Source organism: Capsicum annuum, chromosome 7 (genome assembly GCF_002878395.1).
Source record: "Capsicum annuum cultivar UCD-10X-F1 chromosome 7, UCD10Xv1.1, whole genome shotgun sequence".
NCBI classification, from domain to species: Eukaryota; Viridiplantae; Streptophyta; class Magnoliopsida; order Solanales; family Solanaceae; genus Capsicum; species Capsicum annuum.
Window position 1 is genome coordinate 220,874,131 of NC_061117.1, and position 15,415 is coordinate 220,889,545.

The following is a 15,415-nucleotide window of genomic DNA, read 5'->3' on the forward strand; positions in this document are numbered from 1 at the left end:
TTCCCTCTATTATTAACTAGCTGGATTTGAATGATGTATTTAGACTACAAAATAATATAGACCACTAGATTTGTCAGCGGTAGAAAAAAAATAATTGGTCAACATGCAAACTAGACTACTAATATATGTCAACAAATTCAACTCTTCCACATGCAATTTTTATCAGAACAATGGAAGAAAAAATAAAATTTAAAAAGAAAAAGAAAAATAGGCCTGAAAGTGAATAAAGAAAAAATTTACAAAGCTTGTCTTTATGCCAATTTAACAGTTACATAATACGTCTTTATATAAACTGCAATCGTAATTAGTTAATGTACATTCGCGTGCCATCTTTATATGTGATATGTAAAATTGAGTATTTCTTTTGTTACAAAAGTAATTTGATAACTTTCGCAGTACTTAGATAAAGTCGAAAGAATGATAAGTAAAAGTAAAATTCAAGTTCATCAACAAAGCTAAGACAACTTACTATATACTACCTTATATCGAACAGGACAAGAGTATACAGACTCATCAATCGATAGTTCCTCCAATTTCTTCTCAAATGTTTATAGGAAAATAGTGTATGTCACTCGTATAGCGCCGAATTAACAAAGAGACTCCTCATATTATAAAAATTATAATTCAATAAGTTAGTGCAATAAAACAAAAGGTAAGTAACTTTCCAAATTATAATAAAAATATATAATTTAGTGTAAACATAAAAAATTAATTTAATTTTTTTGGGCGATTTAATGTAGTACGTACAATTTTTCCTAATAGAAGTGGGATGGCAGAGGGCATGTGAATAAAATTGAGGTGAGAGAAGTCAACCATGTGTGATGTACTCCTTTTTCTGCAGTGATTACGGTCCTGATTAAAAATAATAAAGTAGCAAAACTCACTGTTATTTCATAGGCAGAATTTGGGAAAAATCATGTGTGTGCACCTTTATTGGTCTTTTTGTTTAGTATTATTTTTTATTTAATGTTTGCTATTTATATTGAAGTCCGACTAATTGAATTCACACCGAGTAGAGTCAATTTGGGGATAGCTCTTCTAACCTAAAGATTTTTTATGTTCAAACTCGCAATCGAGATGTCTAATTAATTAGGAAGGAGCAGTCCCCATCAATGCATCACATCCAGTAATTGGTAGTTGTATCTGAATTTGATCTTTTTTTGTTTGGTGTTTCGTACTCGCATGATTGCATTGGAGTTCGACAAATTCAAATCCACGTTGAGTAGGGTTCATTCCGAGATTGCTCTTCCTACCGGAAGATCTTTCTACATCCAAGGTCCGCAACCGAAAATTCTAGTTAAAGAAGGAGGAGTCTCAGCCATACATACACCACATCCGATGATAGTTTTATGCGGACTTCATTTTACCTTGTGAAGTTAGAGAAGTTGTTTCTAAAAAGTCGTCAGCTCAAAAAAAGCATATCAAAATAGATTTGAAAATAAAATATAATAGTGAATAAGCCGATTCGAAAATAATGAGAAAAGAACAATATCAACAAATAATACTATAATAACCGAAGCAAGCTGAAAAATTGATGATAACAAAATCAAAAAATAAGATAGTTAAAGAGTAACAATAATAACACTATAACTTACAAGCTTGGAGATGTCCCACACAAGAAGTTTGTTGTGCAGGCTTCGGTTGTCTCAAAATACTCAAACAATGTGGGCAACACATAGTGAATCTCGATGACACGTAGATCTTGGTTCGAGGGTCAAATTGCTGAATGTGCGAACAAAAATCCCACATTAACGGCTAAAAAGATCGGGAAGCCACATATGATAACGATCTGAGGTCTTTTAAAAAAAATCGTGCGATCGGCATTTGATAATACCTATCATGCATGCCCAAACAAATTGACTAAACCAACGTCGGCTATAAGATCTAGCATGAGAGGCCGTGATAAACCGCGCTTTGCCCGCCGGAAAATCAGATCTTTTAACGTGTGAGTATTATATCAACCTTGTGCATTAAGCAACAATTAATCTCCTATGTCTCTTCTTAATACAACACCTAAATTACTCTTCACTCTATCACAATAATCCACCTTTTGGCCTTTTCATCTTAATGAACATTTAACACTTACTAATAACGTGTTAACACGTAATAGTATCCGAAGGACTTAGTTATGTGCAATTTAACTAATTTAACATGTTATAGACTTATGGTAAGGTTGATTGTAGGCGATTCTCTTCATCCTTGAGATGATCTAGTTAATTTTATGTGTAACTAATATTTATCATTTATGTAAAAACAGTCTATCGATCGATATAATGAAAGTGAAGGACTCACGATAATGACAGTTGTATATATTGAGGGAGTCGTTTTGTCTCAATCAATTAAGAATGCATCAACTAGATAAATTCACTTATTTCACACTGGATCCTTTTGGCCTTTTCAACCATTAGACCTACTAATAACGTGCCAAAACATAATAGTATCCGAAGGACTTAGTAATACACAATGAAATTAATTTAACATGTTATAGACTTATAGTAGGTTGATTGTAGGCGACTCTATTCATGCTTGAGATGATCTAGTTAAATTTTATGTTTAACTATTTACCATTTATGTAAAAACAGTCGATCGATTGATATAATAAAAGTGAAGAACTCATGATAATGACAGAGTGTTTTGGACAATTGACTCGTTTGACGAGTAGAGTTTCACAAAAACTTTCCTCTTTGTCTTCAATTACATTAGAAATGACTTTTTAGTTTTTGACCAAGTAAACGTTTTACATATTAGGGATAGTTATATGAACTAATTTGATTAAAATTTGAGTCTAATTTTATGTAAGACACAAGGTTAATCATTTTCTTCATTCTTTTCGGTACATATTTTGTGGCCTAATTAATTCGAATTCACGCTGAACAAATCCTAGGAAAAGAAAAATGATTTTATTACATAAGCTCGAACGTGAATTCTCTAATGAAGGATGAAAAGGTACTTGTCATCCCATCATCCCACCACAACTTTTACTGGTGTGTGTGCGTTTGCTGCCTACATCTTATCATAAAGAAGTATTGACATAATATTTTTGAATCCATCACAAAGCATGCTTTGATTTGGACTTTAACTTGAAACTACAACTAGTTTTATGTACAAAATGCTTTTGTTTCATGCTAGAAACTTCCATAATCGATTAGAACTTTTTCAAACAATGAAAGTACATTTAGTTATTCCACTAGCTATTTTATTCATAAAAGTCAAGCTTGCACCTTGGAATCCTCATGGGGTTCATAGCTATGTGTCAATAGGATCTAGAGCTTTTCAATAGTTAACTAATTAACAATTTTGCATCTAATTAATTCTGGCATAAGCAGAGAACAATCCCTCCCTTAATACAAGGAATATTTTATCTCACAACCATCAACTTAAAATGATATATATTAGACATCGATCACATACTTCAACTTCACTCAGCAAATAATAAAAATGGCATCCATTTTACTCAAATGCACTGCCATTCTCTCTATCATTTTCCCATTTCTATTCATATCATTAACAAATGCAAATCGAAATTCAGCTTTTCTCTACGACGATGAATCTGAAGACGATGTATATTACTACACGCTCGATAGGCCATTTTCAAATTCGAAGAGTGGGATCAAGGCCACAACAATCAAGAAGGGAGCGAGCTGTGATGCGAATCGCAATAATATTTGCAATGGGGTATCGGCAAATAATGGGACAAGCATGCTGTATTGTTGCAAAAAGCATTGTAGAAATGTGCTAGGTGACATGAACAATTGTGGAAAATGTCAAAATAAATGTAAGTTTGGACAACGTTGTTGTGGTGGGGTATGTACTAATGTGGTCTATAATCCTCTACATTGTGGCAAATGTAACAAAGCTTGTTTGCCTGGGGTTCCATGTGATTATGGATATTGTGGTTATGCTTAATTAGGGGATTAATTAATTATATTGAGATGTTGATTAATTACATTGGAAAAAATAAGTACAATGGGGTCATGAGTTCATATATTAGTACTATATATTGTTACTATTGAGGTCTTTTTTTTTTTTTTTTTTTTATTGCATATATAGGAGGAGGAGAAGTATTTATACGTAAGATTTCAACAAGCTCCATTTGATACAAAGATTTATGTAGGGGAGAAATACTCGTGACTATATTGTCATAAATAAAAGTATGTGATCTTGTTCTTGGCATTTTGTTTGTCTTATATTTAAGCATAGCAATCTTTCTTTGGTGCAACAATAATGTATTCATTGATGGTATTGGGATAAATTTGATTGAAATTTCAAATACACAGTGGTTGAAGTTGAAAATTTATATGGACATCCATTTCAGTATAAAAAAATTGCATATAATTTTATGAGTAGAAAAAAAAAAATGTAACTGAAAATATTTATTCAAACTTGAAAAATAATCTATCCTCAAAAATTGACAAAACATCAGTCCAATGTATAACCAAATAATATTTTTAAACTACTTTTGTAGAAATATGAAAAGGAAAAAAATCTACTTTAAACTTAGCAATAATGCTGAAATAACAGAGATTTGGTCTTTGCTCTTATGAGTTAAATCTGTGGCTGCTAATATTCAAGGGTGTACGGTATAGCCTAGCAGTTAATGAAGTGACTTACGATAGTGAGAGATCGATCATAGTTCATATTTCAATAGTCACAACAAAAATAATAGTAATAATAATAATACAATTTCACAAGCAAGTTGGTTCTAATACCATGTTATTTTAAGAATTTAAAAAGAAAAAAACGATTTAATTTCCAATATACAAATTAAGCTGACCACCATTGCTTTCTTCGGGTGCAAAATACGGAATATTCTCCAAAATATCCCTATATTTGAAGGTAGGGGTAAAATTTGCGTACGTCTTATCTTTTTTTTTTTTAGACCACATGTGAAATCACAGGTATGTTATTGTCATTCCCCTGTAATTTGTAAAACAAATTTATCACGCACTTGATCAAAGTGGGTATTCATATTATTGTCACCTTTGTTTGTATATACATAAAATGTTTACTTCAGGTTAACCTATGTCTGAAGTACCAGCAGCCACTCTTAAGCTTACTCACAAACTCGACTTCACTCTATTTACTCTTTGATTTGATCAGTGAGAATTGATATAGCCGATCTTTACTTGTTTTTAATTAAGTAAAAAATGATATCGCCGATCGCACCTTATTCATGATTAAGAGTGCGACTAGACTACGTACGGGTTATAGCACCACCAAAAATATAGTGCTCCAAAGCGTGTCCAATGGTATTTACATGTTTTTTCCCCTCTTTTTTCTTCTCATTACTAGTCATTTTCAACACAAAAATCGAAGAGTTTAGTGTGTTAAGTCTTGTATTTACTCCTAAAATAATTAAAAAGGGCAGCCCGGTGCACTAAAGCTATCGCTCCACAAGGATGTATTGTACGCAGCTCTTACATTGCATTTCTGCCAAAGGCTTGAACCCGCAACCTCCTGGTTACTCCTAAAATAATTAAAGGATTAAAATGAATACCACCTAGTTTAAGGCCTATTTAATTACACCGAGAATAAAAGAAAAATGTCTAATGTCAAATCCCACTCAAAGCCAACATTGGGATCAAATTTGCTGTTCACCACAAAGGATATTGTCAATAGAACTTACCACTAACCCATAATGGCATGTAATGGTGGTGGTACAGAGGGATATCACACCAAAATGTCACCCATCTTGAAACCAACCTCCCATTTGTACATGAAATTTGGTCAACAATAACAGCATATCCAATAAATCCTCCCATTTGTACATGAAATTTGGTCAACAATAACAGCATATCCAATAAATCCACACGGTGGAGTTAAGAAAGGATAAGAGTCCACGCAAATCTTTAGCCGAAAGAAGGAAAAAAAAAAACAGTTAAAGAGACTTGTAGCTTGGTTCTTTACTCATTCCACACTGAGAAGAATTGCAGGAAATCGTTCGATAACACTTCTTCATATTTCTTTCTCAATGATATCCGGCGATCAAGACAATTACAATGTCATGATCACATTGATTTATCCTAGTTTCTTTGGTAGTTCAACGTACGATCGCCCCTCCAACAAGAAAGGTAACTTCTCTGCCATTTGGATTGGAGAATTTATGGAGGAAATTGGGAGGAAATTGGGTTACACGAAAGCGCCACTTTCTCTGTAGTGTTGTCACACCACTGCCCGCCCAGAAGAGCAACTCATTCTGTATAAGCAAGATAAGCACCCCACCCGCCTGTTGGCCAGGCGAATCAAAGTTGTCTTCCAGTCAACTGCCACCCAGTCAAGCGCAAAAAACACAATAGAATCACAAAACGCACACTGCTGGTGTGCTTCCTACTCATGAGGAAAGAAAGAAGAGTGACAGGGAGTTCAGATTTGACTGTTTGCAGCATGGGAGCAGATTCACCTCGTGGTAGATCGTTCATGGGACTTGGTCACATTTTGAAAATTCATCTTCAAAAAAATTTCAAGTTCCAAAATCTGATCCAATAAAATGTAGTCCAACACAACTTCAATCTTCAAGCTTCCAACTAAATCTATGATCAAACGCTAGCTAAGTAGGCAGATAATAACAAAAAATTTCAAATGTCTACAAAGACAAAAGTCCAACATGACAATGTATAAGCAAAATGTCAATCATTACAACTACACCAACATAAATAAAAACATGTAGACTCTTCTCAGTAAGTATCTCAAGATAGGCCGCATCTACCAAGCAACACATTATGAGTTTTCCATCCCAAGACTATAGGATGCAAGAAAAAGAAATAAAGTTGTGATAACTAAACAGTACTTGCTATTGCAGTATTGTAAAAGAACACTAAAGCCAAAGTTGTTTCTTGTTTTTGTTTTCACACTCCCCCCACCTCTTTCTACTTCTGAAGATACATGTAGCCGACGACTAGAAGTACCAGAATAACGAGTGCAGCAGGAGCACCCGCCCATAGCCAATAGTTTGTTGCTTTCCTGCGCTTTGGTACAGCTTTGGGAAGCTCCGAGCCTCTTGCACGTGTTACTCTGTGCCTGATAGTGTTCTCTTTCCGCGCCTTAACCTTGGGTGCAACGGTTGTTTCAACTTTCTCCTCTACGTTTTCTTCCTCAGCAACCTCTTCAGATGCTTCAGTTGGCTCCTCGGTTGGTTCCTGAACAGAAAATCCGCCCTTCTTTCTCACTCTCTTCTCACGTTCCTGAAAGAAGTTGAAAGTAACGAGATAAGTTTATGACTAATCTGAATGTTTACAACGTAAAACTGAAAAGAAATGGTAAATTAAAAAGAATCGGAGGAAGGATAATTTCCTTGAGCTTCTTTTCAGCTTCTAGCTGAGCTTTCTTTGCAGCTTTTGCAGCGGCTTTCTCAGCCAACTTTCGCTTCCTCTCCATAGCCTGTTTATTTTTTGCTATCTCCTCCTCTTTCTTCATCTCCTTTAGTGTTGCCTCATCAACTTCGTTTTTCTTGGGCTTAATATCCTTGGGCATGTCCAAACCATAGATTTCCTCTTCATCATCAACGACCCCTTTTTTCTGTGTGTTTTTACCACGAGAATCATTCAGCTGCTTGCCACTCTTCTCTAGCTGTTCTTTCTGAATCGGAGCAGCATCAACGGGTGCATGATCTTCCTTTGTAGGTTTTGCATTAGCTTTTGCTGGAACAACTTCAGCACGGGAGACAGTAGGTGCTTCTGGTAGCACCAGAGGCTTTTCATCAGGATTCCTCATCCGGCCGTCCCTGCTCAGCTGCCTAATATCAAGAGACTGCAAGATTCTCCTCTCATAGTCATCTCTAAAAGACTTACTACCACACCAAAGAGAAATGAACTTGTCGACCTAGTAAAATAAAAAAGTTGATTGTCAATACAAACATGCAAATAATGCAAATTTTACAATTATCGTTGACAAAACATAGCATACCTCTGTGACTGTGAGCTCTTTAAGGGCTCCAACATCCTTTTGATCCGCAAGTTGTTTCAGTTTGTGCAACAAGTTGGAGTTTTGGTAGAAAGAAGAATTCTGAAAAATCGGAGGAAATTGGTTATAAAGACCACATAAGTCTAGAGACTATTTCTCTTGACGCTTAGAGTAATCAAAAAGATTTCAACGTTTAAAGATAGCAAAAGCCCTTAAATATTTCAATGAGTAAACAAATCGACTAGCTTCTCCCTTAAGGGGATCTAGAAGCTCTCACCAAGGACAGTTGCGGTAGTTAGAATACAAAAAGACACTAGCAAGCTAGTAAAATCCACATATATGATCAAACCCGGTTAGCCATCATCTCTACAAATTCCAGGCATCCATCGTGTCATTTACGAGTAACCATGAAGAGTGTATCCATACCATGAATAAAATATTTGTAACTGCTATGATTTCTTAACAAAATAGTTTCGAAGACGGAAAGATTTCTGAGCAATTATCAAATTCCTACACTTGCAACTAAAAAAGTATAGGGAATAAACAAAGGCCAATACAACAAAAACATGTGATCAAACATGGAAACAGATTACTCAAATACACCATAGATGACAACATATTACAGTTAACCAGCCACAAGAAGCAGCACAATGATTCAAACGTCTCGTGAGTAATTGATTAATGACCATTCACCCCAAAGGCAAACTATGGGATTGAATCTTTTTGTTTTAATCGGATTAAATCAGCACATAACATATACCATAAACCCTTTTTAAGCATAGTACTAGAACATTTCAGTCAACAAGGAAGCAGAGCAGCATACCCCTTCTTCACGCTGTTTTCTTAATTCAAGAATATGTTCATAAGTCTTGTCCCTCTTTTCCACAACTTCCTTCAATTCCTCATCCAATTTGTTGATCTGTTTGTTTATGGCCTCAATCTGATCATCTATTACCTTAAGCTTGGCCTTAACCTCTTGTTGCCCCTTACGAACTCCATCCAAGCCAACATTCATAAGCTACATCACCAGAAGCAGGTTACCAGTTACCACAGGCAGATTACAGCAACATAACATGAAAAGATTCAGGCACAAAAGCTAGATATCAGCATTTGTATAAGAGAAACATAACTTAATGGCCTTACTTTGACCTGGTTCTGGATAGATTCTTTTTCACCTATCGTCTCATGAATCTGTGCCCTTGTAGCAGCAACCTTTTTAACATCTTCCCTTGTTCCTTCAAGCTGTTTGATTTCCCGCAGAATTTGCTTCTCTTCATTCAGAGGAATACTTTCGTGCTGAATGCGGTAATGCAGACTCTTAATCTACAAAATTGCCAGAATGAAAACGTCATATTAGCATTGTTTGTGCAAAATATGAAATTGAGGAACGAATGCGAAAAATGCCGAAACAAATCAATGAAATAAAGTTATAAACGAGTTCTTACAAGTTGATTGAGCTCCTCTTCAGATGAACACACCATAGGACCCCTCTCTCGGCCTGCATTCTTAGAACCGCGGAGCTGGCCCAGGGCCTCATGCAGAGGTTCCATCTCCTTCCTTTTACCATCAATAGCACTCCAAAATTCCTTATTCTCAGCACTGAGGGCTTTCCTTTGTTCAATTAAATTTGATTTTTCACCCTGAAAACATTCGAAGACTATATAATTTTGGCCGTCATACACCCATAAGACCAGAAATTGGACAAACTTGGCAACTAACAAAATGGACCATGCAATCGGCAATATCAACTTACTATAGCTTGCTGAATTTGCAGAAAATAGTTAGAAATGCAGGATGACAAGATCTTTCATATTTGACTTTGTAATACTTCAGTTCAATACAGCACTGACATAGAAAAAATCTGACAAATAAGTCACTGAGCGCGAGCCTACTGCAACTTCTGATACCATATTTTTTATTGCACTTATCAGTGCTTGACCTGGCAACTATATGTTTCCTTTTAGTATGTCCCAGAAAGTCTCCCATCACTCTACCAAAGTTCTCTTCATATCCTCCAACCCTCACCACCCCCCACTCCAAAAATACCTGAATGGGATTTATGTTTCAACAATTACAGGAATATGTGAATGCAAGAAAGGATCATGTCATAAACAACCCCATGGTTTTGACAATACAAGAGAGATACCGAGTAATATGCTCTTGAAATGTACAGCCAAAGGAAGATTCACCCAAAAACTTACCCTTTTGACCTTCAATTTTTCAATAATCTGAGATCTCGCTTGGTTCTTTTTCTGTAGCTCTTTTTCAGCCAGTTCAATTTTGGCCTTCACTTTTGGGTCTTCAAATCTCCGAAATTTAACAGTATAGAACGAATGGACCTGCTTAGGTTCAGGCCAATCCTCCACTGCATCCTTTGGAACATTGCTCACAGGAATTCTGCTTGCGTCCTCCTTAGGTTCTTCGGTACCATGAGTGCCAAATTTTATTGGCTCAGTAATCCCTGAACCATGATTCGGCTTTCCATTTTCGTTCAGAAGATTGCTCTGTTCACTTCCAGCTTCAACTGGAACATGAACTAACTTGGATTCCACTTCTATTCCCATTATTTCAATGAAATACAAAGCAAAAAGTGCCTGATCCTGTAAACAGAGATTGAACAAACACATTAGCAAATTTACGTACAAACAAAGTGAAAAAGATGCATCAAAAAGATACACAATATTTGATGAAAACAAGAATAACGCAATGCAGAAGAGTTTCAAGTTATCAACTACATATCCATTTACTGCTATGCAAAATTGAGAGAAAGATGGACTAAACTTTTAAACCATTGATGCAGAATGATTCAGCCCACGACTCAAGATCCTAATAAATCCATGATCAAATGCTATTAATTCAGCAGAAGCTATTAAGCAGTGCAAGGAATAGATGTTTGATGAAAACAGCAGCTACTCAGGCAAGACTCAAATATATCAGTGCTCAGAGAGATCAATAAACAAACAGAAATTTTTAAAACAACAGCATCTCAGAATCTGACAGCAGAAAAAGACAGTCCTGTATAAATAAGCAGCAATCAAAAAGGGAAATCAGATAAGGGAAACCCCCATAAACCTTAAGAGGATAAGAAAAAACAGCGTACAAACTAATCCAAATTCAAAATCAAAAGCGAAGACTAGATCTTTAACAAAGAAAAAGTGAATCGGATGGAAACCAAAGATGATCCGTCCATTGATGCAAAACAAAGCAAAAAACAAAAGGAAAAATCAGTTCAAATTGCCGACTACAGTCAGCACAGATAGCAAGAGCATAAAAGAAAAGATTTTTACATCAAGAACTGCTAAATCCAAGCACCCCCTCCTCCCAAAAATCAAACCCCACATCATTAATACTAAAATCAGTTCAACACTCCAAATACAATCAGTATACATATAGCAGAAACACAAAAAAGATCTGATTTTTACATCAAGAACTGCTAAATTTAAGCAAACCTCCACCAAAAAAACAAGCACTGCGTGATTAATACTAAAATCAGTTCAAATCACCGAGTACAATCAATACACATACAGCAGAAGCACAAAAAGATCAGATTTTCACGTCAAGAACTGCAAAATTCAAGTACCCCCCTCCTAAAACATAAACTCCGCATCATTAATACTAAAATCGGTTCAAATCTCCGGATACATTCAGCAGACCTATAGCAGAAACATAAAAAAGATTAGATTTTTACATCAAGAACTGCTAATTTCAAGCAACCACACATCAATAATACTAAAATCAGTTCAAATCACCAAGTACAAGCAATACACATCCAGCAGAAACACAAAAAAGATCAGATTTTTACTGGAAAAACTCCTAAAATAAAGCAACCCCACATCATCAATACTAAAATCAGTTCAAATCACCAAGTACAATAAGTACACATACATCAAAAACACAAAAAAGATCAGATTTTTACATCAAGAACAGCTAAATTCAAACAACCCTCCTCCAAAAAAGAAAACCCCACATCATCAATACTAAAATTAAATATAAAGGAACAAAAACAACCTTAAAATGATCAAGATCAGTATAGATCAAACAAAACCAAATAAAAGAAGTTCAGAAAAAAGAAGCAAAACTGAATTAGTAAACTGAAACAGAAAAGGCTAAGACTTACCCAAGTATAGTAAAAACTAAAAATGCGGAGATATAGAGAAAAAAAGACTAATACCCTTCCTCCCTTAGAGAGAAAACAGTCAGATCTCCTCTTTCTCTCTCTCTCTCTCTCTCTCTCTCTCTCTCTCTCTCTTTAGGAGTATTAATTCTTGAAATTAGCAATACATGTTTTGCTATAAATGCTATAAATTGGAGAGACAAAAAAAGATTGGATTTTTATTTTTTGGCAATACAGAGTGGGGGTATTAGTGGTGGGTGGGTGAGGTAGTGAGGAGATTATGGTCTCTTTAAGCATAGTAATTAAAATACTAATAAATAGTAGGGTTAATTATATTTTATCACTCTCCTTTAAATATACTAGTTATAAATTTAATCATTTGAAAATATATTAATAAATATTTAATAGTAAAGATAAAATAAGTAACTTTATTTATTGACTTTCAAACTATACAAGTGTTATTTAATATTTATTTTTAGTACTCCTATCATCCGTCATAATTATTCACTATTCATAATTATTCACTATTGACTTGACATTCATGTTAACAAATAGTAAATGGTATAATTCTATCATATTAACTTTTTTATTATAATAAATTTAATGTTTAGAAACATATATTGATAATGAATCGTATTTAATGTTAAAAGTAAGTAGATAAATTATTTATTAATTTTAAAATTAAATAAATATTATTGAATATTTATTTTTAGTACAATAGACAAGTAAAGTTTGATGGAAATAAGATTGACAGTAGAACATAGAAAGTAGTATCCTTTTCCCCTTATTTTATTATTAGTAAGTGTTGAGTTTGACTACAAATTTTAAAAATGGTTTTTGAAAAATTGCCGCTTAATATGATGGATATCCGATTCTCAATATTTTCAATAGTTGTTGAGATTTTCACTCAGAATCATTTTACAAAAAATCAAGCAAAATACAATCTTAAATTTTAAAACTAAGTACAACTTTAAAAGTTTAAATTTTCAAATTTTAACTACAAAATCTATTAAAACAAGAGCTAAATAATGTGCTATACATATGAGTAGCATTTATTTGTTAAGAGCTCGTGATTAAAAATTAAGTAACTAATAAGCATTGACTGGTTTTAGGTGTTGAAATTAATACATTTAAATCTCTTGTTCCATTGTTAAAAGGAAAAAATTTCGAGTGTAATTCAATTTCAAAAATTTAATAGAAATGAGAATTGTTCAAATTAGATAAAAGGGCTAATTGCCCTTTTTACTTTCGATGTCTGACTCTTGATAAATGTTGTCTTAGATTATGGTGGTTAATTGTTTTAGAGTGATTTGATACATTATAAACAAACATAAGTAATGAAGTATTTGAATGTAAGTGTTGAAACATAGTAAATAATTAATACATTTGATAAAATAATACTAATAAAGCATCTTATTTTTGTTCAAATGCTGGAATGCTTAATTGTTTTTTAAAATGCATATAAATTTAGAAGTAATTTTTCAAAAATAACATAAAAGAGATAACTGAAACGAGCTTTAAAAACAATATTTTAAATACCATAAAAAATGCTAGAGATAATATCATCAAAAAGTTAGTCACTTACAACATCTATAAATTATAAAATTATCCATTATGTCTTTTAACTTATAAACATTTAATTTACATATGATATATTTATTGTTTATCAAATGCAGATAAATCAAAAGTGCCATTTGGTAAAATACCCTCCAAATAAGCTCAACATGTCAGGAAAATGTGATAGTGATAATTAAATTTTAGCGCTTTAAAGGTAAAATTTAAATATGATATTGATAATTAAATTTTAATGCTTTAAAGGTAAAATTTAAATATGATATTGATAATTAAATTTTAGTGCGTTAAAGGTAAAATTTTCAATATTTTTTCCCAATGCATCTAATCATACGCTTACCCAATATATCCATTAACCATAAACTTTTCACGCCCAACAGAAATATGCCAAATTATTTTCCTTTTTTAAGAACAAATCCAGGCTCTGCAAGTAAAATGTTCTTTTCTTTTTGCAGAAGAAAATACAAGGGGTGTGTTTGGTATGATGAAAAATATTTTTGAGTAATGTGAATTTAAGTGTTGTTGGGACGGGGAAGAGGGGTGGGGTGGGGGTGGGCATAAAAGTCAAATCAGTCATTTTCCCTTATTCCATAAGGAAAGTTATTTTTCCTTTAATGAAGGAAAATAAGTCATTTTAAAAAATATTTTCCCAATATTTTAGTACAACCAAATAAGGAAAAATAAGAAAACATTTTCCATCGTACCAAACACACCCAAGGTGTAGTTATCATATTTTTACTATAAATAAATAGTTTTAAAAAGTTATCAATCTTTAGAAAAACAATTTTCCACAGCTCTGGTGTGGAGCTTTATTAATAGAGACGACTTTTGGGTCTAAAAAAGTTGTGAATTTTTTGCTTTTTAGGTTGGGTTTAGGTTTTTTAAAACTATATTTTATCTTGAATTGAGGGTTTATGAGTATATAAATATTTATCACATCTTTAAAATAGTAATATGAATTGTGTAGACTCCACTTTATATAGAAATACATTAAATATATTTTCTTTGTTGTTGAAGTTATTTAGACTTGTGGTAAATTTTGAGAATTCTATATTAGACAGACAACATGTGTGGTGTGTGAAATAACTGTGTCAAACAGTTTGGAAAAAAAAGAAAAGAGCTCATATAAATCGAGAAATAAATTTTGGAACGCAAATTATAAATTCAGTATAATCGCACAAATAAAGTTTGGGAATGCTAATGTGTATGCAATGTTATTTATATTTTGTGAGGACAAAAAAATTCTTTATGGAGCAATAAATAAATTTTTGACTCAAGAAAAGCAATGCAGATCAAATAACAAATATGGAGAGCAAATATAAAAAAGAAGGGAACAATAACAACAAATCTTAAATTATTTTAATTTATTTTGCAGTTTTGAATTAATTTAACAATGTTGTATTTATAAAGGTTCCAAAATTTAATTTCGAAGCAATAAAAGAATATTAGTATTTGGTCTTTTTCATTTTTTAAATATTTTCTTCAATCCTTCCTTGAATTTTCACCATTTCGCTCTATTTATAACTCGAATTCACAACTTAATTTTTTATCTATTCTAACCTTTGATAAATATACGCAATAGACACAATTACATGATATTTATTATTAATGTAAATCATATAAATTTGTATAAATAACATAAATATCAACCCTTTTGAGAGTATTTACACTCTCTTACTTTTTAAATTAATTTACTCTCTCTCCCTATTAATATAAGTAATATAGCCAACATATACATAACATTCTGTGAATATGTTTGAAATTTTTGTAATATATTTGGAGAGTTGAAACTTTTTGTAATATTGAAAATATAAGTTGTGTATTTGTGTA

At 33.0% G+C, this 15,415-nt stretch overlaps 2 protein-coding genes across 6 annotated transcripts; one reads left to right on the forward strand and one right to left on the reverse strand.

Annotated features, from left to right (window-relative positions):
- The first annotated feature begins 3,432 nt into the window (after positions 1 to 3,432).
- On the forward strand, positions 3,433 to 4,232 carry LOC107877399 (protein GRIM REAPER). Its single transcript, XM_016724050.2, has one exon. The coding sequence runs from the start codon at positions 3,439 to 3,441 to the stop codon at positions 3,904 to 3,906; it is 468 nt and encodes a 155-aa protein (XP_016579536.1). The 5' UTR covers positions 3,433 to 3,438; the 3' UTR covers positions 3,907 to 4,232.
- Positions 4,233 to 6,573: 2,341 nt separating this feature from the next.
- Positions 6,574 to 12,271, reverse strand: LOC107878653 (proton pump-interactor 1). Of its 5 annotated transcripts, none has more exons than XM_016725722.2 (9): positions 12,017 to 12,164; positions 11,425 to 11,552; positions 10,101 to 10,499; positions 9,345 to 9,539; positions 9,043 to 9,222; positions 8,723 to 8,917; positions 7,903 to 8,001; positions 7,291 to 7,818; positions 6,574 to 7,181 (listed from the first exon to the last, which is right to left on the reverse strand). In XM_016725722.2, the coding sequence occupies exons 3-9, from the start codon at positions 10,461 to 10,463 to the stop codon at positions 6,867 to 6,869; spliced, it is 1,875 nt and encodes a 624-aa protein (XP_016581208.1). In that variant the 5' UTR covers positions 10,464 to 10,499; positions 11,425 to 11,552; positions 12,017 to 12,164; the 3' UTR covers positions 6,574 to 6,866. The 5 variants fall into 5 exon arrangements, with proteins under 5 accessions (XP_016581208.1, XP_047271547.1, XP_016581207.1 ...); XM_047415591.1 differs by having other exon boundaries at positions 12,071 to 12,131; XM_016725721.2 differs by lacking the exon at positions 11,425 to 11,552 and having other exon boundaries at positions 12,017 to 12,271.
- Positions 12,272 to 15,415: the final 3,144 nt, after the last annotated feature.

Bases quoted from the DNA above. Each gene is read 5' to 3' on its own strand.
- LOC107877399 (XM_016724050.2), top strand. From the start codon at position 3,439: ATGGCATCCATTTTACTCAAATGCACTGCCATTCTCTCTATCATTTTC.
- LOC107878653 (XM_016725721.2), bottom strand. From the start codon at position 10,463: ATGGGAATAGAAGTGGAATCCAAGTTAGTTCATGTTCCAGTTGAAGCT. The intron at 9,540-10,100 runs GTAAGTTTTTGG...GAATGTTTTCAG, and splicing joins AAAAATTGAAGGTCAAAAGG to GGTGAAAAATCAAATTTAAT. The intron at 8,002-8,722 runs GTATGCTGCTCT...CCGATTTTTCAG, and splicing joins GAAAACAGCGTGAAGAAGGG to AATTCTTCTTTCTACCAAAA.